The sequence below is a fragment of the Lathamus discolor genome, chromosome Z (assembly GCF_037157495.1).
Source record: "Lathamus discolor isolate bLatDis1 chromosome Z, bLatDis1.hap1, whole genome shotgun sequence".
NCBI lineage: Eukaryota > Metazoa > Chordata > Aves > Psittaciformes > Psittacidae > Lathamus > Lathamus discolor.
The window spans coordinates 87,464,568-87,491,211 of record NC_088909.1 but is presented as its reverse complement, the minus strand read 5'-3'; the positions used below and the strand labels follow the sequence as shown (position 1 = coordinate 87,491,211).

The window sequence follows — 26,644 nt, the reverse complement described above, 5'->3', positions numbered from 1 at the left end:
CCAATCATGATAGATCATTTTCATCATGAAATGATCGGACGGGGATCACAGTATCTTTTCACTAGCCACTGATTTTTCTTTGCCGTACAAGCCTATGCCTATCCAAAATCAAAACCCAACCCCCTACAGCACAACAAATACTGCCAGAGACTACGTGACTTTGTTCTAGGTCCATTTCCCTCTCTTGTAAAGGTTACTGGGAGGCATTCCTTTTCCAAAGTGCATTTCATTTCCAGAGTTATACAAGACTGAAATACTTGTTCTCATATGAAACATTTAACAACAATGTACAAATTTTGGCTAATGGGCAGACAACACCATCCTTATCTTTGAATATCCACTCTTTTCCTTAGACCCCAAACTCTTACTTAAAACTGTGGTTTTCTCCCTACACCACACACACACACCCCCCCCCCCACCCCCCACCCCCCCGTTTTCTTTGTGGTTTAACAGATAAAGTCAGAATGGGAGGAGGTTTCACCGCTTTTGCTGCATGTAAAAACATTAAATTATTCTGTTATTCTGAGGCCTACTGATAGCATGAAGACGACAACTGAACATCAAGGATAGCGTTTTCTTTTTCTGCTAGTAACAGAGGGCTTCTTTGGTTGGGTTTTTCAGTTTAGCAAATTCCCGATGCAATTGTCTCGATATGAATTTTTTTTTATCTCATTTTTGTCCCCCAAAAGTAACATTCTTTTTTCCATATTTTTATTTTTGCAAAGAAAATAATTTCTAAACAGTTTAGACTGAAGTATATTAGCTCACATGCATTTGTCAAATTGTATTTTTCATCTTAATGAAAAGATATCCTAGTAGAAATGTCACATATAATATATTGACTCTACTACATTCCAAATGAAAAGAAAAGCAATTCAAATTTAACTGAATTACAGATTTGCAGAATAATTTCAGTTGGAAAGGACTTCTGAGAGCAATCCAGTCCAGCCTTTCCAATTCACTCCAAGCAGAGTGACTTCACTTCAAAGTCAGATTATGTTAACAAAGAAAGAGTTCCAAACACTAATTTTTCAGATAATTGCTTGGTTTACACTGTCATTCATTTAATAGTTTAGTAACTATTAAACTATTTGTAACTACAGGTCTACAGTAAGACCTATGTTCTTGTAGCACAGCAACTATGTTGTTGCCATAAAATGACACAAACGCCCTACTCAGATGACAGACACTGTTAATGATCAATTACATGTGTGTCTGTGTTGGCGTCCATACTGAGGAGACCCATGATGAATCATCCTGTTCTTTATCTGCAAGGTGGAACTGGCATTATTGTCTCCATTTCCTGTTCCTAGTGAGAAAGAGGAGTAGGTAGGAATAATAAAGGCAATCTGCCACCACGCTATTTCACCTTGAAAAAGTGAGGGGCAAATATTCTCAGCCTTGTCAGCCAACTGAGATTTAAGGAAGCCTGAACATCTGAGGTGCAGCTCACAGCATCTATATTATCATTTTGAGTTTGCTAGAGTGACAGCTGTCATATTGTGTGATGATATTTGCAACAAACAGGTGGAAGCTTTGTGGCTGTGCTGTTAGCCACAGAAAGCCATGATACAATTAATTAGTCATGTTGCAAATTTGTCTCAAAGTTTAAAAACTTTCTCAAAGTAAAAAAAAAAAAAAATATAGCTTTGACCCATCAGATAAAACAGCGAAGATTCATTCATTTATTGCTTCAGTAAAAAAGAACTGCTCTCCCAGCATAGGCAGCAAGGGGAAACTGAATACACTTTTCTTCTGGACCTGAACTCCTACTAGCTTCACAGGATAAGCCCTAATTTTTTATTTGCGTCCTAGTACTGTAATTGTTAGAGATGTCACTCAAGACGCATTTTATGTAGGAGCAACAGCACATGTTCCTGCCTGGCAGAATTTGGATTATTCATGCCCATATTGCAGTGAATTTCACAGGCTCTACAAAAACACATCTAAATTGGCAAGCGTTTCAAGGCTTGGTCTTGCATCTTATGCACTTTGCAAGAGAAGGGAAGGTGCCATCTATCAAGTACCCATACTGAGACTTACTGTGACTACTCTGAATAATTGATTTAAGGGTCCAGAATATCTCAGACAATTGCTATTAAGATGTCACATCTTCCACCTCAATGCTATTGGAAGAAACTAGACAGCATTTACCCTATGCAAACTGACAAGTAATTACTAAATGGTCTCAACTTAAATTAAGCTGCATTTACTCCTCAAACCAAGCTCACTACTGCAGGATGCAAATTTCCCTGTGATCAGATGTCAATACCAAAACCTACAAATGGCATCATTAGGAAAACAGCCTCAGCAGACAACACATCTACAGATGGTCGTGGAAATTTAGATACAGTATTATACATGGGGGTCTTATTAGTCCTGATGGTCTCATTCAGACAGTGCTGATAGACGTCAGTGCACAAATGATACAGCGCATGTGAAAACTTCCAAGATTTCTGCTCACACTGCACCACTTGTCTACACAAGAAGACATGAGTCTTGCACGGCTGTCAAACCTAGACTTTTCTATCACTTCGTGTACAAGCACTGAAAGAGCAGAGGAGGAATTACTCATGGATTTCATAAAAAGCAGAATCTATGTTTATATAATTTTATATGGTTGAAAGATAAACACAGATGTTGCATTTTCATATATGACATTTATAATGCTATTTTATCAATTATGCTGTGCTTCACACATGGAAAAACGTTGTCTATTTATTTGTCTTAATAGGCTGTAGATCCAAATAAATTTTATTCTACATTTTAAAATTTTCTTGACAAAATGAAGATTTTCATACATTTAATTACACAAAATTATGAAACTAGAGAAAATAATAGGTGAAAAGTCAATTTTCAGATGACTAATGGGGGTTTTTTAGCAAAATATTGTGAAGATTTTTCATTAACACTAAGTATTTTCTGGCTGTGATTTGCACACAGAAATCTTGTTTTCCACTACTTTCATGTTTTGGAAATGTGCTCCAAAGCAAACTGGAGAAACTCTTTCCTAACAGATCATATTGCAGAGGCAAGGCCCTCTGCTTTTATAGCTACAGTCATGTGGCTTTCAGGTACCAAGTGGAGCAATTTTTAGGCCACTTTGCTTCTGGTGGCAAATTTAATTAAAAGAAAGCATGGTTGCTCAGGTTTGTGGCTTCTTCTCCTAAGTCATATACACATGCACTTAAGCGACCCATGAAAGGCCTGCAGTGGTCATCTATTCCATCTTTCTGGACAGGCAGGACAGCCAGAATCTCTTCCAGGCAGCTGTTTGACTAGCCTTTCTTGAATCTAAAGTGATAGAGATTCCACCACCTCCTCAGTCTGCATCTTGAAGAATGGAAAAAACCCTTAGATGTCCACCATAGCATGAAATGAATCATACACTGGAAGTGTCTCTAAAGGGAGATCTGTCTGATTAGCTGAGATACTGACATTTATCGCTGATGTCAGGGTTTTGGCCAGATAGAAGTCATTCTATCATTCCCACAGGAACTGAAATAAATTCAAATCAAATCACGCTGTGATGTCCAGCATGACTGGCATGCTGCTAATCATCTTCCTTCCATTTTTAACATGAAGGCTGTCAGGCTTACTTCTCTAATTCTTAGCATGATAGAAGGCTTTGCTACTTTCTTTCTTTCCTGGATACTTGCATCTTATTTTTAGCTCATTCTTTTCCTTCATATGCTAAAGTGCTTTTAAGCGGTGAAGGAACTTGCTTTTTTTGCTAATTATTTGTCTCTTGAAACACAACTTAAAACCACATTTTTGACTAGCAATATTTAATTCGTCCTAGCTACAGGAAAACATCACCATTCACAGTCTTTGATGCTTGTCCTTCTTGTGATCCATTTTATTTATTTTGCATTTAATTCATGTCTACAATAACTATGGACAGTTTTTTCCTGTTGTTTTCCTGACTCTCCACCATGGTCACTCCTTTGGGAATTTTAAATGAGTCATTTAGCAATGTGCGCTAGTAGAACAGCATAGTTACACTGTATGAACTTATTTTCATCTTTGGAATAAGAAAGAATTTAAGTTGATTATCCTTCAAATTCAGCCTTCAAATCAGATGGCTGAAAACCCCACTGCTGCAGGATGGTATGGTATTATGACATGAATCACAGGACTCTGTTCTGAACTTTATAAAGTACATGTGCCATTAGCATTCACCACACCTAAGGTATATTCCAGTAAAACTCCCCTTCACAGTCTCTTCAGCCTTTGCCCAAGCTATCCAAGGAGATCAGATTCGACACTGATAAAATACACTAATGTGGGTATTTTACTTTACAAATGGATTTACCTTGATGTCTTAGAAGAAAGAGAAGGAAATCTCCCTGCTTAAAATGTGTCAGCAAAGAAGAAAGATTGAGTTTGCCAGTGATAGTGGAAGAGTTCTGATGCTCTGGGAACTCTGCTTTTCCCACAGATCCTTTGGTGAGGCTGTTTTTTCCTCTCAGTTTCCATACTTTAAAATTTCCTTTCTAAGCTGAAGCTGAACCTTTTTCGCCAGAGGAAAGGGAACAAACTTCTCTCTAATGCTGCATGTCCTTTACCACAGAAAACTTACCCAGAGGTAAGATGCAGGCTCAAACCACCTGACTGCTACTAGGACTGAACAAAAGACCTGCTTGCTTTCTTATTGCATTCCCCTAAGCAGCCTTCTGCGGAAATGCTCAAGAGGTCTCCTGACAGATGGAGGCTTACAGTTGTCTTCCTTAAGAACAAGTGCGTATGGCTTGTACCTTGATAATAATGTCCTCTGCCTATATTTCACCCTTCTGTCTTTTCTTCTTTCCATTGACTGTTGCCTTGACTAATCCCTCCCACTTACATGTTGCGTCAATGACTTTAACTTTCAGTTGGTCAAGAATATCCTTCTCAACAAATCTAGACCTAATGAAACACATCTACATGCATTACGACCACTGTAAGCTCTGTATGCAAAAGCTTTATGTGGTCTTCATACCTCCTGAAAAATAGCTGACTGAAGAAGGAACCCAGGGTTTCAACCTGTGCATCCTCCTTATCAAGCTTTATACTAGAGTACTGCTTCTCAGTATTCATAGCAAACCTTGCTGCATAGCCTTCACCTACTAAGAGTAGACAGAGGAAATTATCCCTAGAGACACTGGGACAACGCTGGGGTCTGTGGGGAAGGGGATGTGACGGAGCTGAAGTGACCTTAAGACAGAAGTCACAACAGGCATCAAAGTAAAGCCAGCAAAGGGTGCAACAAAGCAACCTGCTGCTATTGCCTACTTTCTCCTTTTCTGGGTCCTTTTCTCTCCTTGTTTGACAGAGAAAGCAGAAAGTGAAATGCTCTAGGTAAACTCAGAAGTCAACTTCAGAAAGGAAAACTGGTAAACAAAGCAGAGACCAAGATGCTCAGCTACGACATAGGGGAGTCAGGGAGGAGGTTCTGGACCCTGCCCTGGAGACTTTCCCTTTCAGCGAGGGATGCCATGCCAATTGAAAGGTGGCACAGCCATCGCCTGTAGCCCCGTATTTCACCTGTGAGACACATCTAGTCTCACCAGTTGGGAACCATTACTTGGGAGGCTTTATTTCCCTTAAATACCTATTGTCAGGCCAGTGCCCAGGACTGGCATTCCAACCAGCCAGTCTGTCTAATCCCCTTCAAAATCCATGCTGTTTTTGCCCTCAGCAACAGCAAATGCCAGAGACAGCAGTCTGGACAGGAGAAATGGAACATTCTTTCTTAACACTGCCTCTGCCTGTGTCTTCAGTCCCACAAAAAATTTATGAGACAAAGAGCTGCCATTTCCCTCAATAATTTTACTATTTAGTATTTAAATTACAGCAATGCTTTTGCTTATGTTCAAACACCAGTCTCTGTTCCAAAAGGATTGTTTAGTTTAAAAGTCCTTCATGTGTTGAGATTGCCAGATAGGATAATGAGGGCATTTTTACCATTTTCCAGGGACTGCATCCTGTAACTCCCAAGGCTACAGCCTCACAGAGGACCCCTATGCGGTCAGATCCACACTGCCACCCCAGAGGCCTTACTAGCTGTCTTCTTCTCTCATCTGCAGTCCTGAAGTGAACTGAGTCCTAATGAATCAATGCAGAAATGATTTACTGGAATATATGTCATGGTTTAAGCCCGGCCGGTAACTCAGAACCACGCAGTCGCTCACTTGCTCCCCCAGATTCTTCCTCCCCCCGCTCCCAGAGGCACGGGGAGGAGAATTGAAAGAATGTAACTCCCATGGGCTGAGATAAGAACAGTCCAGTAACTCAGGTATAACAAAAATCACTGCTGCTGCCACCAGTAATAATAATGATAAGGGAAATAACAAGGGAAGAGAATACAACCATTCACCACCTGCTGACCAATACCCAGCCCGACCCAAGCAGTGATCTAGCTCTTTCAGGTAACTCTCCCCAGTTTATACACTGGGCATCATGTGCTGTGGTATGGAATACCTCTTTGGCTAGTTTGGGTCAGGTGTCCTGTCTCTGCTTCCTCCTGACTTCCTGTCCTCCCTGGCAGAGCATGAGGCTCAGAAAGTCGTTGGTCAGAGTAAACGTTACTGAGCAGCAACTAAAAACATCAGTGTTATCAGCGTTGTTCCCAGGCTGGAAGTCGAAACCACAGCACTACACCAGCTACTAAGAAGGAGAAAAATGACTGCTACTGCTGAACCCAGGACATTAGTGGACATGAGGAAACATCCTTCTAGTGTCTCTTGGAAGTTAAAGTTTCTTGCAAAATTAGAAACTCCACGGAGAAAAAAGTAAATTCTTCTCCAAAGTGTAAGAGCTGATGAAAGAGCATCTTTAAAAGAAATTATAGCTGATAAAAGATTTCCACTTTTCCCCATGCTTGGTAAACCAAATTTTTTGGTTTAGAACATTTTTCAGCAAAAATACCTCTAAAAGTCTAAGGATTCCAAAGCCATGTTCACCCATCTATTGCACTTTGCAGAAACTAATTACACATTGTTCTAGTAAAACTATTCCACTTTTTCTTTCCATTGTCTGTGATCAGACTGTAAGTCAACTCACTGTTTCAGAATGCCCAACTACCAAATTAGGGTAAGGCTCTCCCCCTCCCCCTCAGCCAATGCATACTCTTTATTTCAATCATGAGACTTCAGGATATCTTACTTGACCAGTTCTATTGTTTGTTATAGGGCATTTCAAGGCCTGATCCTTGCACTCTGTACATGCCAAATGTTTTTTGTGTTCTACTTATCTCTCATTCGTCTGCTTTTAATCACGTCAACCTCTGGCACTTGTATTCACAGTATGGGTCTCGATGAACCTTTAGCTTGCTTCTTGCACGACTGCCCTCGTATTCATTCTCTGCCAGCCTGGATGTGTTATGTCTTTGCTCAGACCACTTTCTCCTCTGCCACAGCGACACCTACAATGACTGAGACATGGTTAACTCATGTAAGCATATTTAGTATTTAAACAGAGACCTGTTCAAACACAGCACATACCTCAGCAGCAGGACTCTCTTCCTGCGACCTTGTGTGTTGTATTGCACCCTCATGTCAGATCCCGTGGGGATTGTGCACTCCTTGGGGCAGGGAATGACATCTTATTCTGTGATGCATGGAACCTAGCTGACGTGGGCACCGTGCAATGGTAACTAACTGTATCGACTGATGATCTCAGCTGCTGCAGACAGCTACCACCTCCACTTATTCCACGGCACAGGCTGCAAGGCCACCCTGCATAGGCAGGGGCTGAGGGACGTTTGGTGTGTCACAGGGCTGGACAGGGACGAGGGGAGGACCGTGGCCCTTTTTGTCACCCGAGGCAGACCAGCCACCACTGAGGCCCCTGAAGGAGCAGACGCAGAGCTGGTGCCCCACGCAGCTGACGAGGGACGGCAGGCTGCTAGCGCCTTGCCGCGCTGCACGACCCCACTCTGAGCGCAGCCAGACACCCACAGCCCAGGTACCAGGGAGCTGACTGCTTTGTTATGGGCACACTGAACCAGCGTAACATATTACACCGACCTGGGGGCGGGGAGGGGCAGGGAACGAAGAAGAGGAGAAGAATCCCCGAAGAGGAACTGGGCAGAAGCACATGCTCCTCTCACTGCCGCTCCCCAGCCTCGCCCGGCTTCCCACGGCACAGGGTGCGCTCGGGCCCCGCCGGCCGCCACCATCACTCGCTGCGCCTGGGGGCAGCGACCCCGCGGCCCCTCCGCCGCCGGCCGCCCCCTCCGCCGCCCGCCGCTGACCCCCTCGGGCCGGGCTGTGGCGAGCCCGCCGCCGATCGCGGGCGGCCTGCGGCGGGGCCCGCCCCCTGCTCGCCGTCAGTCAGCGGGCGCGGCGGGGCGGTGGCTGCGCGGATTGGCGGGCGCGGCGGAGGCCGGGGCGGGGGCAGCGCTGGAGGCGGGCTGGGCGCCGAAGAGGTATTGGAGCGGTGAGTGCGGCGGGTCGGAGTGCGGTCCGGGGGCGCGGAGGGGCGGGCGCACGGCTCGGAGCTACGCGGAGAGCCCGGCGGCGGGAGGGAGACGGTGCTGCCGCCGCAGCAGCGGCTGCCGCCTCTGAGGTAAAGCTGACGCCGCCGCGGCTGCCTCATCTGGCGCTGCCCCGCGGGAGGCTGCCGGGGCAAGGGAGTACGGCAGGGCGCTGCTGAGCCGTGCGGCCGCCCTGGACGCAGGCACCGGCCGCCCTTGTGCGCTAGCAGGGGGAGCGGCAGCACTGCTTCCCCGTGCAACTTTTTCCCCCGTCCGGGGCCAGCAGTGGCGCCGCCGAGCCCTGCGGCGAGGCAGGCCCGGGCGAGCCGCCCCACTGCGGCCGGGGACGAGCCCCGGGGGTGGCGGAGCTTCTCCCTCCGCGGACGGGGGCGGCCTGGCCCGGCGCTTCCTGGTCGGGCTGGGCAGGCGGCGCGCCGTGCCGGCGGCGAGGTTCAGCGGCCGTGGGGCTGCTCGAGTGCCCCAGCCGCACCGTGAGGCGTGGGGAGCCGGGACGGTGCTCCCGCCCGGCTGGCGTCCCCCGAGGAGGCGGAAGGGGTATCCATAGGAAGCGCTGGGGCGACTGTCGCCGGGGGGGTGCGGACTACGCGGCGTCGAGCCTGCCTGTTCTCTGGACTCCGCCGCGGGCAGTCCCGGCGGCGCCGCCACCGTCCCCGGGTTGGGGGGTGCCGTCTCCGTGCAGCCCTGTCCTGGCCGTGGAGGGTCTGCGCCCCCGGAGCGGGGCCGGGGCGCTGGGATCGACCGCCGGCCCCTGGGAAGCAGCCGCTCTGCGGCGGGGACTGCTGCACGGGAGCATGCTGGTGCAGGGCTCCGGAGGAGTTAACTTGCCGGCCCCTTAACAGGAGTGAAGCTCAGTTTGCACTGCCTTCCTAGGTGTTTTTTTCCTGGTGGTTTGGGGTTGGTTTTTTGGTTTTTTTTTTTTCCTTTTTTTATTACAACTATTTTAATGATTTTATGAAATGGTCGTGATGCTGCCCTGCCGCCTTCCATAGCTTTGCAGCCAATATAGAGTCTTTGAGATGTTTCAGAATAGGATGTGCTTTACAGTGTTCACAGTGCAGTTAATATACTCCTGTGTTGTATGTTGAGGCAAGTTCTCTGAATCAATGTATTTGAACTTAGAATCTCCATAAGCTCAAAATCGCTCTTTTCAAAGATTGGAAATATTATAGAGGTGTTACAAGTGTGCATCTCCTTTTTCACGATGTATCATGGACTTCACTTTATTGCAAAAAATACTTTTCCGATGTGGTACTTGCCTTGGTCATCTCCGTTTGGAGAGCGGCAGCATCCTACTTAAGCGATAATGCAGTCTGAGTTACAGGTGTGTAGACACCTAGTGGGGAGAAGAGTCAGTATCCAAGCAAATTCCTCACGCTGCACTTCTTGTTATTTCAGTGCCTCCCTAAGTATGGTTATCTGCTCTTCTATTGACAAAGATCATAATCTCAATGGAAGGGAAGTGGTGTTAGGCGCTGTTTCCTTAGGGATTTTTTGGAGTAAACGTGAGAGAGATGGCAGTACAAGGAGATACAGTTGTTAAACATGTTAATATAAAGGTGTAGGAAATGTTTGCTGCCTTGTATAGGACAGCCATGTCAGTGATACGACCATACCCCTCTTGTTGGGCTGGTAGTAATGTATATTTGTGGAATAGACGTTTTTATTCTCGGTCACCAAAGGAATGCTAGCTAGTGTGGGAGGAAATGCTTGGGTACCAGTGGAGTAGGAGCCAGACATAATTTTTAATAGGGGGATAAGTGAGGAATGGAAGGGAAGCTTTCATGTCCCCTTCCTTTCCCATTTAAATTTACAAAAATATCTTGCGTCTGTCTGTTGAATTTTAAATTTTAGAACTGTTTAAATGCCCAACAGAAACCATTCTGCTGAGAGACCAGAATTCTGCCTGAACTCGGGAATCTTTCATTGGGATCAAGCTCCTAGACAGTAAATAAAAAACAAATGAGCATTTAATTCTCTTACAATACTTCTTCCTCCTTTTCCATTGCACCAGCCAAATGGAAATCCACTAATACATCATCTCAAGTACAACAGTGTTTCTTGCCTAAAGTGTTTGGTTTTTTTCCTTGTACTTAAGATGGTCTCTGAGCCTAAGCCTAGGCAGCTTAAGTCAATTTGAGTCAAAATATGTAAGTGTAGAGACCATGTATCTTCACTTGGAGTTAGGGGAATTTGTTTATACAGGGTCTTAACAGAGCAGTAAGTAGAGAAGTGTCAAAGAGACTCCTTTGGAGATGCTGCAGTGCTACCAGGCTGAGGTGGGGAAATGGTGTCTGTCTCTGCATTGGGCCTCTCTGTGAGGTTGGAGTCCAGGTCTTCCTCTATCTCCAAACCTGTCAGATAGTGATGGTAGAAAAAGGCATAAATCAAAGAAATTCAGCATGGTTCACCCACAGGGGTGTCTCCATGTACGTGAACCACAGATTAATCAGGAGGTATGATACCTGTAGCCCTCTACTGAGGGCAGTGCTGAGGAATGAGTGTGAGCCACTGCTGCAGCTCTGAGCCCCAAGGAAACTGGATTTAGGGAAACTTTGCTGCTGTAACTGCATTTATTTGTTCTAACATGCAAGGAAGTTGGACCTTTTGTCCTATCTGATTCAGGTTTTGAGTTTTTAAAATACACTTAAAAATTGTCATAAACAGTTTTTGTGTTACTATAACTTTTCCAGTTCTATATCGTCAGCCCAAGCATAAGAGACAAAAGTACTTGTTTTAAGCATCTGGCCATAAAGTTGCTATGATAATAAAAGATCAGAGGAATAGGTCAAGTCAGTTAAATTATGCAGTGTTTAGAAGACTAACTTCTCTGACTGCCAAAATGCCCGTAGGCAGTAGGAGTGAAATAAGTAATTGTAGCAGAGCACTTGTGTCAAACCTTCTTTAAAAAGAAAATAAATATTTCTGAATATTTAATGTAATCAAAGTGGTAATTTTCTTGCAGGTTTTGCTGTGTGTAGTTGGTTTTGATTGGAAACATTTAGATTAGCTCCAAAACCTAGCTCTAAGGTGTGTAAGTGTATTTGTTCCTTTGCTATATGAAATGGGAGGAACCCATGCTTTTGAAAAGGCTTCTGTGCAATTTAATTGATACTTGTGCTTTAGATTTTTTTTTCTTATTTTTCCCCCCCTCTAATTCTTGTCTGTACACTTTCCATTGGTAGAAGAGGCAGATGAAATATAAGCAAACCTCTTTGCATTAAATGCAAAGTCTGTGATGTTTCATAGCGTGAACTAAGCAGCATAGTTTGGTTTTTCAGAAGTGGCTGCCGAAATTTCTCATTAAAATTTTGGTGGGAGCTGGATGCCTAATCCACGTGGATAGATGTTCAGATTATTAAAATAAACACTTGTGTATAGGCTTTTTGAAATGAGAAGTCTAATTCAAGCCCAGGTAATTCTTCCCTACAGCAAAAAATGGTTGCAAGGGATGATAAGCAAGTTCTTCAAGAACTTCTAAGATTTTCTTCTGCTTTCTGTTACATGAGATGTTGTGCAATAGGCCGCAGGTACTTATGGACTGAAGAGGAGCCACATACAAATTTGGCATAAGGGTCATTCACTGGCAAAGGAAGTCCATATGCATTCTTATAAACACTTTTTAGCTTGTCAATTACTCATGTTCCAGGGACTTGATGTCTGAGACATTAGAGAGAATGGTGTGGAAAAGAGTTGTCAGCGGTTCCCTGTTCCAGCCCTGTCTACTGGTGTCCCTTTACAATGTAAAAGGGAGTGTCTCTCAAAAAAACTTCAACTTTCTGTACACTTAAGTACATAGTATACAGTCAGTAGTTTACCTGCTGGTATTGCATAGCCCTCTTGGGTCTTGTATTCACCAGTATTAGGAGTTTCAGTGCATCTTTAAGTAGTTAGGACTTTCAGGTTCCCATTGTAGCATTTCAGATTATGATTGGGCTTGTCCTTTTAAGTAGGTGAGAATAAGTGACAGTTTAAATAATGTTTAGGAAGACTTTCACTGTTCTCTATGTCTTTAAGCTACTGTTTTCTAAATTATTTTTTTTAATCATATTTTTCCTTTTTACTTTATGGTTGGGCAACCTTGAGTCAAATGTTCAGACCTGTATTCTCTTGCCTCTAGTGTAATTTAAGCATACACCCTGATACTTCCCTCGTGCTAGTGCTGCTTAGGTGGGTCTGTGTGTGCCCATTTCAGTTGCTAATTGTTTGTCTAGTGTTACACCATAAACAAATTTAAAAACATCAGGAAGATGGGGGAATGGGGAAGACACTCTTTTTAAGAAAAAAGAAATACGGTACTCACGCAAGCATTTTGGACTTTTGGGTTCTCCTGCAGATCGTGAAAATACCCCTCCCTCCAATAGGTTTTCGGAATATAGCTTTGGGTTGGGGGATTGTTACCCATCCTCGCCTTCTGCATAAGCATCAGGAGATTAAATAACCTAGTGGTGAGGGTCTGCACTAATTACAGTGAGCCCTTCCTCTCTCTCGGGAGACCTCTTGTGGGCAAAAGTGGTCATGTGTCTTCGGGGAGGTAACATGATCTTCCTGCCCGGTTAGATACTGCGTTACAGGGATAGCTCCAGGGTTTAGCCCTCGCTCTGAGCCTTCAGTAGCCATAAGCCATATTATAGGAGTGCAAATCTGATTCAAGTAATTGGGCATATATCCTTTCTAAAGGCACAAGCGCTAGCTTGCAGATTTTTTTGTGAAGCTGCTTTATTTTATTGTTATGTAGGGCTCTTCTTTGAGTCAGAACCTCTTCCAGGATTGCAAAAAGCTTGCTATAAGTTGAATATGGAGTTCAAGAGAATTTGAAACCATTTTACCAGTTTTCTCTTTCTCTTTCCAGGCAAAGCATATGTGGAGAGGTTAGTGGCAGAATATTTAAGGTACGTGGGCAATCTGTGGCAAGTCCATCTAAGAAGGTGTGACCGGCTACAAGAATCAGCTGATCTTGAGTACGGAGACTCAGAAGTGCCAGCAAGACCAGAAAAGGAACTAACTGGAAGAATATTGCTAGACATAGAAGAAGTGGATCACATACTTCTGCAACAATCATTGACTTAGAACAAATACATCAGTAAAAACAGCAGTGAAATGACAGATTCTGGTGCTCTTTGATTTTTCTGGTGGATTTTATTACTTGCACATTGCTATTGACATTTTTACTATCCCAGTTAATAAATCTTGAATCTCTCTGTACATAAAAATATAACTGGACAATTGCATTTTGATACTTTAAGTTTTTAATGTTAGATAATTTGCCAAGATGAGTGCCGAAGGATATCAATACAGAGCTTTATATGACTACAAAAAAGAGCGAGAAGAAGACATTGACTTGCACTTAGGAGATATATTAACTGTGAATAAAGGTACCTTACTAGCACTTGGATTCAGTGAAGGGGAAGAAGCAAAGCCTGAGGAAATTGGTTGGCTGAATGGCTTTAATGAAACCACAGGGGAGAGGGGGGATTTCCCAGGAACTTATGTAGAGTACATTGGAAGAAAAAAAATATCCCCCCCAACCCCGAAGCCTCGTCCTCCTCGACCCCTTCCTGTAGCACCAAGTCCTGCAAAAGTTGAAGCAGAAAGTGAGCAACAAGGTCAGTACTGTTCTCAGAAGGTGTGTCTTTGTGTTCCCATGTTTTTCAAACATTTTTGTTTCATGCACTTGTCTGACTTTACATTTTTGTGTTTGACACCTGCTGGTCAGCTTTTTTAATGCATGGCTCATTTCAGTCAATTAAGAATTGTTTCTACTTCATAGTAATTAGCTTGCATACATTGTAATTTAATGTGCTTTGTCTCAGGCAGCACAGAGACCAATAACTTACCGTGAGGTACATCTCACAGGTTGGAAAGTATGCTTATAATTCACAGCTGTAAAGACTTAAATGGAGAGTAAGCAGGGTAGCATTTATTTTAGGTTTCTAAGAAGCTGATGGAAGCATTTCCTTCTGTGGTTCATCAGACTCACTATTGAGAAACTTCTTGGTGAATCTTGACAGTATGAATGTTCCTATCATAGACCTCTTGCTAATAACAAAAAATATGTACTTTGTCATGGAGGTTAACCTGTGGCATTAAATGTAAGATGGGGTATTTAAAAATGAACAATGGAACTGTGATAAAGAGAAAATCAGATTGATGAAAATTAGATTCAATATTTTTGGGCAGTAGGCATGCAGTAGAAAAAACAAAGGAAGATACTGCCTTTGTTTAAACATATATTGCTTTCTAACCCTAATTTTTAATAGTATGTCTGGCAGAACTCAGAATTTGATAGAACTTTTCTGTTAACAGAAGAGCCTTCCCTGGTAGAAGCATTTCTAGGTTGATGAGCGCTTGATAAAAAGTTAAATCTGAACTGGCTTATGAAGCAGTGTCCTTAAGCATGCAAGAATTGCTTGTAAGTATATAACACCTAGGTGTACCCTGGTGTTAGAATGAAGGTGGAGGCAGATGGGGATGTAGGTTTACTGTCCCTACTTCTTAAGGCCTCAGCCTCTAGTCATAAGTCTCATGGTTTCGCATTAGATTAATTCTGAAAATGGGTTATTTGCTTTTTAAAGAAAACACTATTACTTCTTTGATCATTCCTTGTATATTAGTATGTTCTGATAAGTAACACTGACTTTTTTTCTTAAACCAGAGATGGTTGCCTCCATTGTATGTAACTACAGAATAAATGTGGCTATTTGGATAGATACCTCAATGCTGCTTTGAGAGGCAGATGGTGGAAAAAAAATTCCATTCTTTACACGTGCATGCTGTGGTGAAGTAACCGGCATCTCAGGCTTTGATGCATTTACTGCTTCAAATGTAAAAGTAGTGTTCTGTAACTTGCTTGGGCTCTGTACTCGTGCTTGCTTGATGCTCCTGTTCACAGCTCCACGCTGTGAGCTGGCCACAGCACTGTGCTGGGAAACCCTGGTGTTAATCTTGCAGTTTTCAAGCGTGCCCCAGCACTGTGTTTGTAACTGACATTTATGACAGTTTCTGCTGCTGGGAGTTACCCTGGGAAATTCTGCTACAGATCTGGGGAGCCTTGCTTAAATGTAGACTTTTCTACTTCTCTGGAATGAGACAGTGCCCCTAAGCCTTAGTGACTAGCTTTCCTAAACTGAAATTAATTGCCTCTAGGCAGAGTACTGTTTACATACAAAGTGTTGATTTTTAATAGTTTGGGACTGTGGGGATTTGAAACAAGAAAATGTGTTAATTTGACTGGCAGTCTTAATCTTGAAGTCTACACACATGATCATACCATGCTCTGAAATGTTTAAGAATCAGTTTACAATCCAGCCTTTTTTTTCTGACTAAAAAAAAAATAAATAAAATAAAATAAGCTAAGTTCACATAACTCTTTTTGAATTAAAGATTTTAAGGTTCATGTAAAAGGCTAGGCACCTTCAGTAATAGGCACTTCTAGGATTAGAGCCCCCTCAACTGGATTGGAGGAAGTATTGAAATCGGAATTCCAAATAGCTCAACAGTTAGGTTTAATTACTTTTAAAGTAATGTATGTTTACTTAAAACAAATATGTGGTCTCTTTAGCTATCTTTTTACTTTACAGTAAAAGGGCAGAGAGTGCTCTAAAACTTAGACAGAAATTTGAGAAATGTTGCACGAAAAGAGTATTATAAAAAACAAAACAAGGGTGATACTTTTAAGTGAGCAGAATGATACCTATGGTGAAAACAGAGGTGCAGCTGGAAGTACATTTTGGACAAAGAATAATGTAACAATGTACGTTTCACTTTCAAGATGGCTTCACTATATTTGTATATAAGATTTGGTGCAGGGAATAGGACAGTTAATATTGTCCAGCAGCCAACATGGGCAGTGGGCCAGAAGATTCTTCCCAGGATGACACTTCTCTCTACACCCCTAGAGTGTATTTCAAATAAATTAATGCCTAGTATGAAACTTGCATGACCAAATACAGTCAAGTTTACATTTTCAGTACTTTGTGATTTGAAACTGCTGTGGATCAAAATGACAAATTAATGGCTAACTGGAAGCAGACTTCTTAAATGTACCTCAGTTATTTGTAATCCATGAACTTCTTCATTCTTTGAAGAGTCAATTCTGAATGTACTCCTGTTGTGTGTATGTTGAATAAGAATATCAGAAACTTAACTTGAGATTTTATGAGTTCTTTTAATTTAATCAATGCATAGATTTATTTATAAGAAAATACTTCAGAATTATTGCAATACTTTTTCATACTTAATGATTTATTCCAAATCCCTTTTTTTTTTTTTTTTGCCTGGCTTTGATATGCTTGAGCAGTTGCTCATCAATGTTCGCTGTGAGCAAATAAATGACCTGCTCAGGCAGGTGGCTGAACTGAGGGAGGAGGTAGAAAGGTTGAGAGCCATTAGAGAGTGTGAAAGTGAAATAGATTGGTGGAACCACACCCTAAGGCAAGGGCAGAGGGAAGTGGTTCAACAAGCTATGGATCCCCTTCCCTCCTACCATCAGACAGAAGGAGAGAGCTTAATGGACAAGGATGGATGGAGGGAGGTTCCTCCTCGGAGAGGTAAGCGAAAACCCTCACAATCCCTTCCTCCCTCCCAGTTGCCCTTGAATAACAGGTACGAGGTCTTGGAAATTCAGGGCCAGGTGAATGGAGATGGTGAGGCAAATCTATCTAGTGAGTCACCCAGGGCTAGTCACTCACCCCCATGCCTCAGAACTTCCCCAACCAAGAAGAAAAGAAGAGTAATTGTGGTGGGTGACTCCCTTCTGAGGGGAACAGAAGGGCCCATTTGTCGACCGGATCCACCCCACAGGGAGGTCTGCTGCCTGCCTGGGGCTCGGATTAGAGATGTTAAAAAGAAGCTCTCTGAACTGGTGCAGCCGTCTGACTACTACCCACTGCTGGTTTTTCAGGTTGGCAGTGACGAAATTATTACGAGGAACGTAAGGGCAATGAAGAGAGACTACAGGGCCCTGGGACGGCTGGTTAAAGGGTCTGGAGCGCAAGTGGTGTTTGCCTCCATACCTGTTGCAAGCGAGGGTGAAGGGATATATAAGAAGACTCTGCAGGTTAATGTATGGCTACGTGACTGGTGCCAAAGGCAGGGGTTTGGGTTTTTCAGTCACGGGCTGCTGTATGGGACACCTGGTTTGCTGGTGACAGGCGGGATACACCAGTCCCAGAGAAAAAAAAGGGTTTTGGGGCAGGAGTTAGCAGGGCTTATTGACAGGGCTTTAAACTAGTCATGAAGGGGGGAGGGGATTTAACTGGGCCTGTTGGGGACAAGCCTAAGAGGAACATGCTAGGGATTGAAGGATGGCGGGCTAAGGAGGACTATCAATCTCTTGTTTCACTTGTGGGAAAGGATAGCTCTTTAGACCCTGTCCCGCAGGGGAAAAAGGGTACTAGGACTGGCTCCCTGAAATGCCTGTACACCAATGCACGCAGCATGGGGAATAAACAGGAGGAGTTAGAAGTCTGTGTGCGGGCTAAAGGTTATGATCTAGTGGCGATTACAGAGACATGGTGGGACAGTTCACATGACTGGAATGTGGTCATGGATGGCTATGTCCTTTTTAGGAAAGATAGGTCAGCAAAGCGAGGTGGTGGAGTTGCTCTTTACGTGAGAGAGCAACTAGAATGTATTGAGTTCTGTCCGGGGTCAGATGAGGAGCAAGTGGAATGTCTGTGGGTACGAATCAAGGGGCTGACTGGCACGGGTGATACAGTTGTGGGGGTCTATTACAGACCTCCTGATCAGGACGAAGGAGTTGATGAGGCTTTCTACAGGCAACTGGAAGTAGCCTCGCGACTACATGCCTTAGTCGTCGTGGGGGACTTTAATTACCCCGATATTTGCTGGAAGACTCACACAGCCAGTCATTCACAGTCTAGGAGGTTCCTCGAGTGCATTGATGATAATTTCTTAATGCAAATGGTGGACATACCAACTAGGGGAGCAGCGCTGCTAGATTTAGTACTCGCCAACAAGGAGGGTTTGGTCGAAGTGGTGACGGTCAATGGCAGCCTTGGCTGCAGTGACCATGAGATGGTGGAGTTTAGGATCCTGTGTGGGAGGAATAGAATACCTAGCAAAGCCACAGTTCTGGATTTCCAAAGGGCCAACTTTGGCCTCTTCAGTCAACTGCTAAGGGAAGTCTCATGGGAAAGTATACTAGGCGGTAAAGGGGCTCAAGATAGTTGGTTAGCGTTCAAGGACTGCTTCTTCCAAGCTCAGGATCGGAGCGTCCCAATGAGTAGGAAGTCAAGTAAGGGATCTAGGAGACCGGCGTGGTTAAACAAGGAGCTGCTGGGCAAACTCAAGTGGAAAAGGAGAATCTATGGATTATGGAAGGAGGGGCTGGCCGCTTGGGAGGAATATAGGACAGTTGTTAGAGGATGTAGGGAGGCAATTAGGACAGCTAAGGCCTCCTTGGAACTCAATCTTGCTAGTCGGGTTAAAGACAATAGAAAGGGCTTCTTCAAATACATAGCAAATAAAACTAAAACAAGAGGCAATATAGGCCCACTGCTGAACGAAGTGGGTACCCTGGAGACAGAGGATATAAAGAAGGCAGAGGTGCTGAATGCCTTCTTTGCCTCTGTCTTTACTCCTGCAGACTCTCCCCGAGGGCCCCGGATTTCTATAGCCCCAGAAGGAGTCAGGACAAAGGAGGAGTTTGCTTTGGTAGATGAGAATTGGGTTAGGGATCAGCTATGCAAACTGGACATCTGTAAATCGATGGGTCCGGATGGAATGCACCCACGGGTGCTGAGGGAGCTGGCGGAGGTCATTGCTAGGCCACTTTCCATCATCTTTGGTAAGTCGTGGGAAACGGGCGAGGTGCCTGAGGATTGGCGGATGGCAAAGGTCACACCAATCTATAAGAAGGGCAAGAAGGAGGACCCGGGTAATTATAGACCGGTCAGCCTTACCTCCATCCCTGGAAAGGTGATGGAACAACTTATTCTTGACTCCATCACTAGGCATATCAAGGATGAGGGGGTCATTAAGAACAGCCAACATGGTTTTATGAGGGGGAAGTCATGTATGACCAACCTTATAGCCTTCTATGAGGAAGTGACTAGGTGGAGGGATGATGGTAGAGCGGTAGATGTAGTTTTTCTTGATTTCAGTAAGGCATTTGATACTGTCTCCCACAGCATCCTCATAGATAAGCTAAGGAAGTGTGGGCTTGATGATCAAGTAGTGAGGTGGATCGAGAACTGGTTGAAAGGAAGAAGGCAGAGAGTTGTGGTCAATGGCGCAGAATCTAGCTGGAGGTCTGTGACTAGTGGAGTTCCCCAGGGGTCGGTGCTGGGACCGGTGCTGTTTAATATTTTCATCAATGACCTGGATGAGGGAACTGAGTGCACCCTCAGCAAGTTTGCTGATGACACAAAACTGGGAGGAGTGGCTGACACACCAGAGGACTGTGCTGCCATTCAGCGAGACCTGGACAGGCTGGAGAGTTGGGCGGGGAGAAACTTGATGAAATTTAACAAGGGCAAGTGTAGAGTCTTGCATCTGGGGAAGAACAACCCCATGTACCAGTACAGGTTGGGGGTTGACCTGCTGGAAAGTAGCGAAGGGGAAAGGGACCTGGGGGTCCTGGTGGATAGGAGGATGACCATGAGCCAGCAATGTGCTCTTGCGGCCAAGAAGGCAAATGGCATCTTAGGGTGCATTAGAAAGGGAGTGGTTAGTAGGTCAAGAGAGGTTCTCCTCCCCCTCTACTCAGCCTTGGTGAGGCCGCATCTGGAATATTGCGTCCAGTTCTGGGCCCCTCTGTTCAAGAAGGACAGGGAATTGCTTGAAGGAGTCCAGCGCAGAGCCACAAAGATGATTAAGGGAGTGGAACATCTCCCTTATGAGGAGAGGCTGAGGGAGCTGGGTCTCTTTAGCTTGGAGAAGAGGAGACTGAGGGGTGACCTCATCAATGTTTACAAATATGTAAAGGGTAGGTGTCAGGATGATGGAGCTAGGCTTTTTTCAGTGATATCCAGTGATAGGACAAGGGGCAATGGGTGTAAACTGGAACATAGGAAGTTCCACGTTAACATCAGGAAGAACTTCTTTACTGTAAGAGTGACAGAGCACTGGAACAGGTTGCCCAGGGGGGTTGTGGAGTCTCCTACACTGGAGATATTCAAGGCCCGCCTGGACAAGTTCCTGTGTGATGTACTGTAGGTTACCCTGCTCTTGCAGGGGGGTTGGACTAGATGATCTTTTTAGGTCCCTTCCAACCCTTGGGATTCTGTGATTCTGTGATTCTGTGATTCTGTCCAGATTGTTTTGTATTAGATCAAATTTGCAGTATTTAGGCACAGTGTTGCCAGTATTCATTATGCTGCAGTACTCATACACAATTAATCATAGGCATCTGAACTGACTTCGCAGTCAATGATGCTAGTAACATGGGCAGGATTGCTCATCAGGCCATTGTCTTATGCAATCACAGTCTTATAAACAGGCAGCTCTTTACATGTTAAAAGCAGATCTCAGACAGAATAAAACTGCCGGTGGTTTCAAGTCCTATTAAAACATTTATTTATTTGTTACAACACTCAGGTGAGATATTTTTCCCCAGATTTTTAACATGACCCGTTCAAATTTCCAGAGCTATCAGTCAAGATCAGAACTGGAGTTCCTTGACTGAAATTTTAAGACTCTTGCATTTTGCCTGTCTGTCCTTACCCATGTCAATAAAGAACTAGATTTAGTCTGAATTTGTGTTTTTTGGGGGGGGTTTGCTTGTGTGTTTGTTTTTGTGGTGTGCTTTTTTTTTTTTTTTTTTTTTTTTTTAATTGTATTTCATCTGAGAAGATACAAAAGGAAATGGGATACAACTGCCCCAGGAATTCTAGTGCCCCAGGAAGCAGTTTCAGTCCTGGCACAGATCAGAGCTATGGCAAGGCAGATTAAATTCCTCTTGCTGGTGTGAAGCTCTCACTGGTCCAACCTGTCTTTTCCCCAGTTTTCTTCTCCCACCAGGCAAGGGTGACTGAGTGCTGCTAGAAAAGGTTCAAGGCACTTGCAACAGTGGAGACCCAGAATTGGGTAATCCTTACGCCCTTCACTAAACATCTGAAGTTTATGTGAACCAGTAAAGATTTGACACATGTTTGGTTTTTTTCCTTGAAATGCTATTTTTAAATTGGAGCTACACAGAGCTCGTTCCTCTAATTTATCCCTGTCTCAACCAATTATTTGAAAATGAAAAGTGCGTAAGCTGTACTGAGTCGAGCTGAATTTTGTGAACTTTGATTCAGCTGATCTGATACAGCTGCATACGTTCAGAGTTGGTTCATATGGTATTGTTTCTCTACATGGTTTGTGAAAGCTGATCTTAAGCAGACTTTGGAGCATAAAGCTTTGCTTGATCAACAGAAACACTTTCAGATTTAACTTGGAATGCTAAATTCCCACTTGGAAATGGAGGATAGACTGCAAAAGGGCAGACCAGCTCTTTATATGAATAATTCGTGTGTTTTGATGTTTTGGAGCTTCCTGCAACTTCCTGTGTAACTTGAAAGGGTTGTGTATGTGGAACTTTGTGCCATTTTGCTGGTTTAGAGCCTGAAAATAATCCAAAGCTCTTCCTTCTTGTGATCAAACTGTAACATAGATTCTCTAAAAACCAAATAAGCAAGCAAAAAATCCCGAAAGACCTTTCCTTACACTTTTCTTGTAGAACAGATTCAGATCAGCAGATGAGACAAAGATGACACACAACATTTGGAAACTCTTCCTTTCAGGGACCAGGTTATGCAATGTTTGACAAAGATCCAAGCTGACAGTGTAAAAACTGTTTGTGCATGTTTGAACTGAATATGCAGTAGGATTTGTTTCTTTAAATTTGCTATAAAGCCAGTACAGTGATTGCATTTCTGAAAATTATTTACACTTGTAAATTAGGGGACATAAGATGGAGTGGAATGCAGTGAGCCTGGATCCTCGGCTGAGAAGAAAACAGTCATCATCTCTCCTGATTTAGGCAAATGGAAAAAGGAAATTATGGGGTGAAGTGATGAGTCACTATCTCATTTGGTAAATGTATTTGCCATTCAAGCCAGAACCTTTGGATTAATTTTAAAAATCCCAGGTTGAACGTAAGCCTTTGTCCTGCAGCAGTTGCGAAGTTCATGACTACAGGGCAGTTATGACAAATGGGCTGTTTCTGACTTTAACGAAGAAATGGGGTAGGCTCCTGCCAGAGAGCCTCGCCAGCTGCTTGTGGCCATGTTACTTGTTGTACCAGTCAGATTTCTAGCTGCCAGATAAAAACTAAAAGTTCTTGCCACTTGCTTTATAACTGTTGAAAACAAAGATTTTTCAAGGTGCATTAAAGTGAGGCAGAGCTTTTTTTTTTTCACAGTGATAAAATCAGGACGGTAGTAACTGAAAAAGTCTTTGTATGCACCACAGAGAGCACAGGGACATGCTTGCAAGTACTAGTACGAATTGCACATTAACAGCGGACCTGGGCAAGTTCATGAGTGATGTGTGGCCCCACCTGCTGGTAGAGGAGGAAAGAAGCATGAGGGAGGAAGGAACTTCAAACCCAGTGTCTTCCACGTTGTGTTTAATCGTCACAGGAGAAGAATAAAAGAACTTTAAAGAAAAATATTTTAATGGACCAATTGATATTTCTGTGGCAAATGTATTTCTTGGGGCACACAGACCCCTCTTTTGATTCCCAAAGATGACCTCAGAACTGAAAAGGCTTGTATGACTAAAATGCATATTTTTTTATTCCAGCTGTATCAATTAGTTTAAAGAATTACTACCTTTTGTTACACATTTTGTTTTAAGAAGCTGAAAGAATAAGCCACTTCTATTTTGATGCTGTAAGAAATATTTTTCTGGCTTGTATCACACTGATTATAATATGCCTTTGTGTAGTTACAGCAGTGGCATTATGTTGAGTGACTTAGCTTACCTTTCTTTACCCTTCTGTAATACTGACTTAGTCTGTTAATACCACTTGCTGACATGAATGTTCCTGAGGCAGACTTAAGGCAAAGGTGAAGTAGTCTGCTTCTCTCCTTTGGAATCATCTTGAATCTGTTCCTTTAGCTATGATCCAGGAACATCTGAAAAAAACACAGGTTAGCAAATAGTTCTTACTTAGGTTTGCATACGATAACATTATTTTCTGAGTTTCAGCAACACATGGTGCTAAGTATTTGCCAAGAATGTATCATTCTGCACCCCAAGCAAATAACCATGCCCGCTTAAATAGTTGTGTGATGCCATATACCCATCCAGATTTTCTTGTGTGAAAGAACACAGGTCTTGTAACTGCAGCTGGCTTGTGCACTCTTTCACATCTGCGTCTTGCTCCAAAGCCGCTTTCTGTGATGAACATCCATGAAATCAATCTTAAGGCTAGAATACAAAGAGCTGCTTTGTTTTCATAGCTAAGAATGAAAAGGGGAGTTACAGGATTTTAAAGAAATATTTATTTTAGCTGGAGAAGGATTTTAAGTCCTGAGAAAACTTTGGTAAGAGTCTAGGTACTTCAGAGAATTTAAAGGGAATTTTTTGCTTTAAAAAAAAAATAGTAATATTTGTGGTTAATACATGCTAACTTGCTTTTATGCTTTCAGCAAAATGTATGTCTAAAAGACCATCCCATTTTGTGGTTTCATTAGCTATTACTTTTTTGGGTTTTTTGCACTTTACTATAGAAAAGCCTCCATCCTTGGACACTGCCTGAAGTCTTTTGGTAAAGTGTTAGCAGGTGTAACTCTTTATACTAACTTTACTGCTTTTTGTTCAGTCTTTTAGGAATGCTGTATATAGCAGTCCACAGGAATAGCACCAAAATGCTATCTTTATTTTCACATACTGATCCACTTTGTAAGTTTTCGTGTAAGACTGCATTTAAAAATAATATATAAGCTGATGGTTTTTCAGCTAAAAAAATCCCCAAATCCTCAGGACAGAGTTTCAAAACCACACTACTGCCTTGAGTTAGGGAAAGATGTAATTGTGTATGGTTTCCTACGTATTAAAAATATCCTTTAAGACTATCTTGTACTTCTTGTAACTGCTATGTAAACTATGACATGAATGATGAAAAAGGTCTTTAACAGTTCAGTTAGATGTCAGATAGTTTGTTTGTATAATCCTCTAGATCTGTTTGTATACACTTGACATCGTGTGCTGTGTTAGAGCATTTCCCAGAGGTTGATGCCTGAGATAGTTTCTTCACTAGAGACTGTGGATGTAGAGGGTAAGAAATGAGATCTACCCTTGGCAGGTCTGAACATGCCAGTTGCCGTCTGTGCTGGAAGATCACTCAGTGGTATCCTGGATGGGAAGATGCTCCTGCAGAAGGCAGACCTGCTGCAGGAATTGCATTTACTTCTGGTCCACTCAGCTTCCAGCAGCTCTTCAGCAGCTATTGTGTTTTTCAGTAAATAGGCTAGGCGTAGATGAGGCTGACTTTTCCCTATGGCTTCTTTGCCTTTTTTTGTTTTGTTTTTAAATTGAGTTTCTGCATAAGCTTCTGTATTTTAAGTTTTGATGCTTCCTTCTAAAAAACACAGACACTTAAAAATGTAAAGATACTGGCCAAATGCCAGACTATTCCACTTAAACACATCAGGTTGATGTAATTGAAAGAGTCTCTTCCCTCCTTTTTCTTCCTCTTGGGATGAGATATGTTGGATGAGGTATGTCCAAGCACTTCTGTGCCATTGCTTCTGCTCACCAGCTGGGAAGAAAGGGAGACTAGTGCAACCTGAGATCTGTAGTCCGAGGAGGAGCTGCACCTCCCACAAAGCATGGCTGCGCCAGGTTTTTATGTTGTATTTACAGATATATCAGTGTAATTTATCTGTTGGTTTGGGGAGAGAAAACTTTAGTGCTGGCACCAATTGGTTCATAGATCTCCTCATCCCGCTTGGACAAGATTAGTAGGTAGCAGATAATCATGGAGGATTATTCTTGGTGAAGAAACTTATAAATGATATCAGACACGGCAGATCCTTATTTCAAGGTGTGCTATGGTTTCTCCAGCAGACTGTCTCAAAAGGAAAGTCTTAATTCAAAGTTACCTTTTAATTTCCAAGTTCTCTTCCTAAGCTGTTTTTGGCTGGAGGTAGACCAAAGTGCTTAAATTAGGAAACTAATAAATGGAACCACTAATTATGCCCAGTGGTAGATAAGGCTGCACAGCTGTGTCTGGTTTTGTTACCTTTCTATCCAGGAACGTTCCAGAAATAAGCAGTTAAGGACAAGGATTTGCAGTCCTTCTCATACTTGCATGTGGTGTTCAGCCCTGCGACCACACATTGCAGTCGTCTAGTGCTAATTTGCATTTTTTCATGTGCTGCACTTGGATAGAGATGCAAAAATGTCTGATGTGTTTACGAACTTAGTCTTGAATTGTCTCCTCGCTGAGATACAGCTGCTTGGCATAGGTGAGGGGTGACAGAGGCCATGGCAAAACCTTCCATCACATTCCTCTTTCCTTCTAGGTGACTGGTTCACGCTTGAGGGGCATCTGCCCTGCTGTGGTCTGGAATGGGTTGTGAGGCTCCAGGACACCATGTGCAGTGGAGTGCAATCTGTTCTCCTGGTCTTCCCATCTCCACCAGTGGGGGGGGGGGGGGGGTGTGTCTTCTGTTGAGGGGTCAACACCCTTTAGGAGCTACTCTAAAACAGGATGCTCTTGGCTGACCAGGCTTAGTGCCTCTCACTGTAATAAAGTCTTTCAGTCTTCATTTGATAATTACACAGTTTTCAAATTAGCCATTCCCTTGAGAGAAATGTCAGAAAATATCATCCCTTGACATTTTGAAGCAAGTTATTTTGGGTACTTTGGAGTCGAATCTATACAGATGTTGGAGTATAATTTAGAATCTATTCTTGCCAGTCCAAATCTACTCCCATTGTTCTGAAGCCAGAATAGCATGCCTAGTTGTTAGCCTACATAAGCAATTTTCTTATGGAGGGAAAGAATTTAGTGAGACCTTTATCTCCAGAGCAAGCCAGTTCTGAGAATAAAGGGGTTTTATAGTGGTCATTTGCAGTTGGCCTGGTCAATAAAGAAAGTGTTTGGAGAGTATATTCAAAACAGCAAGTAGCAAAAACTCAATCTCAAATATCTGGAAATAAAGGACCTCTGTTCACTCAGTGAGGGGTCCTTATGGGCACAGAGGGATG

The 26,644-nt window shown here is 43.3% G+C and overlaps 1 protein-coding gene across 1 annotated transcript in view; it reads left to right on the top strand.

The window, feature by feature from the left end:
• The first annotated feature begins 8,454 nt into the window (after positions 1-8,454).
• The window catches only part of PIK3R1 (phosphoinositide-3-kinase regulatory subunit 1), a 64,143-nt gene continuing 45,953 nt past the window's right edge, over positions 8,455-26,644 (top strand). The window contains exons 1-2 of the mRNA XM_065661308.1: positions 8,455-8,550; positions 13,329-14,082. Of these exons, the coding sequence (XP_065517380.1) occupies positions 13,749-14,082 (334 nt within the window). The 5' untranslated portion in view covers positions 8,455-8,550; positions 13,329-13,748. The remainder of the gene's footprint in view (positions 8,551-13,328; positions 14,083-26,644) is intronic.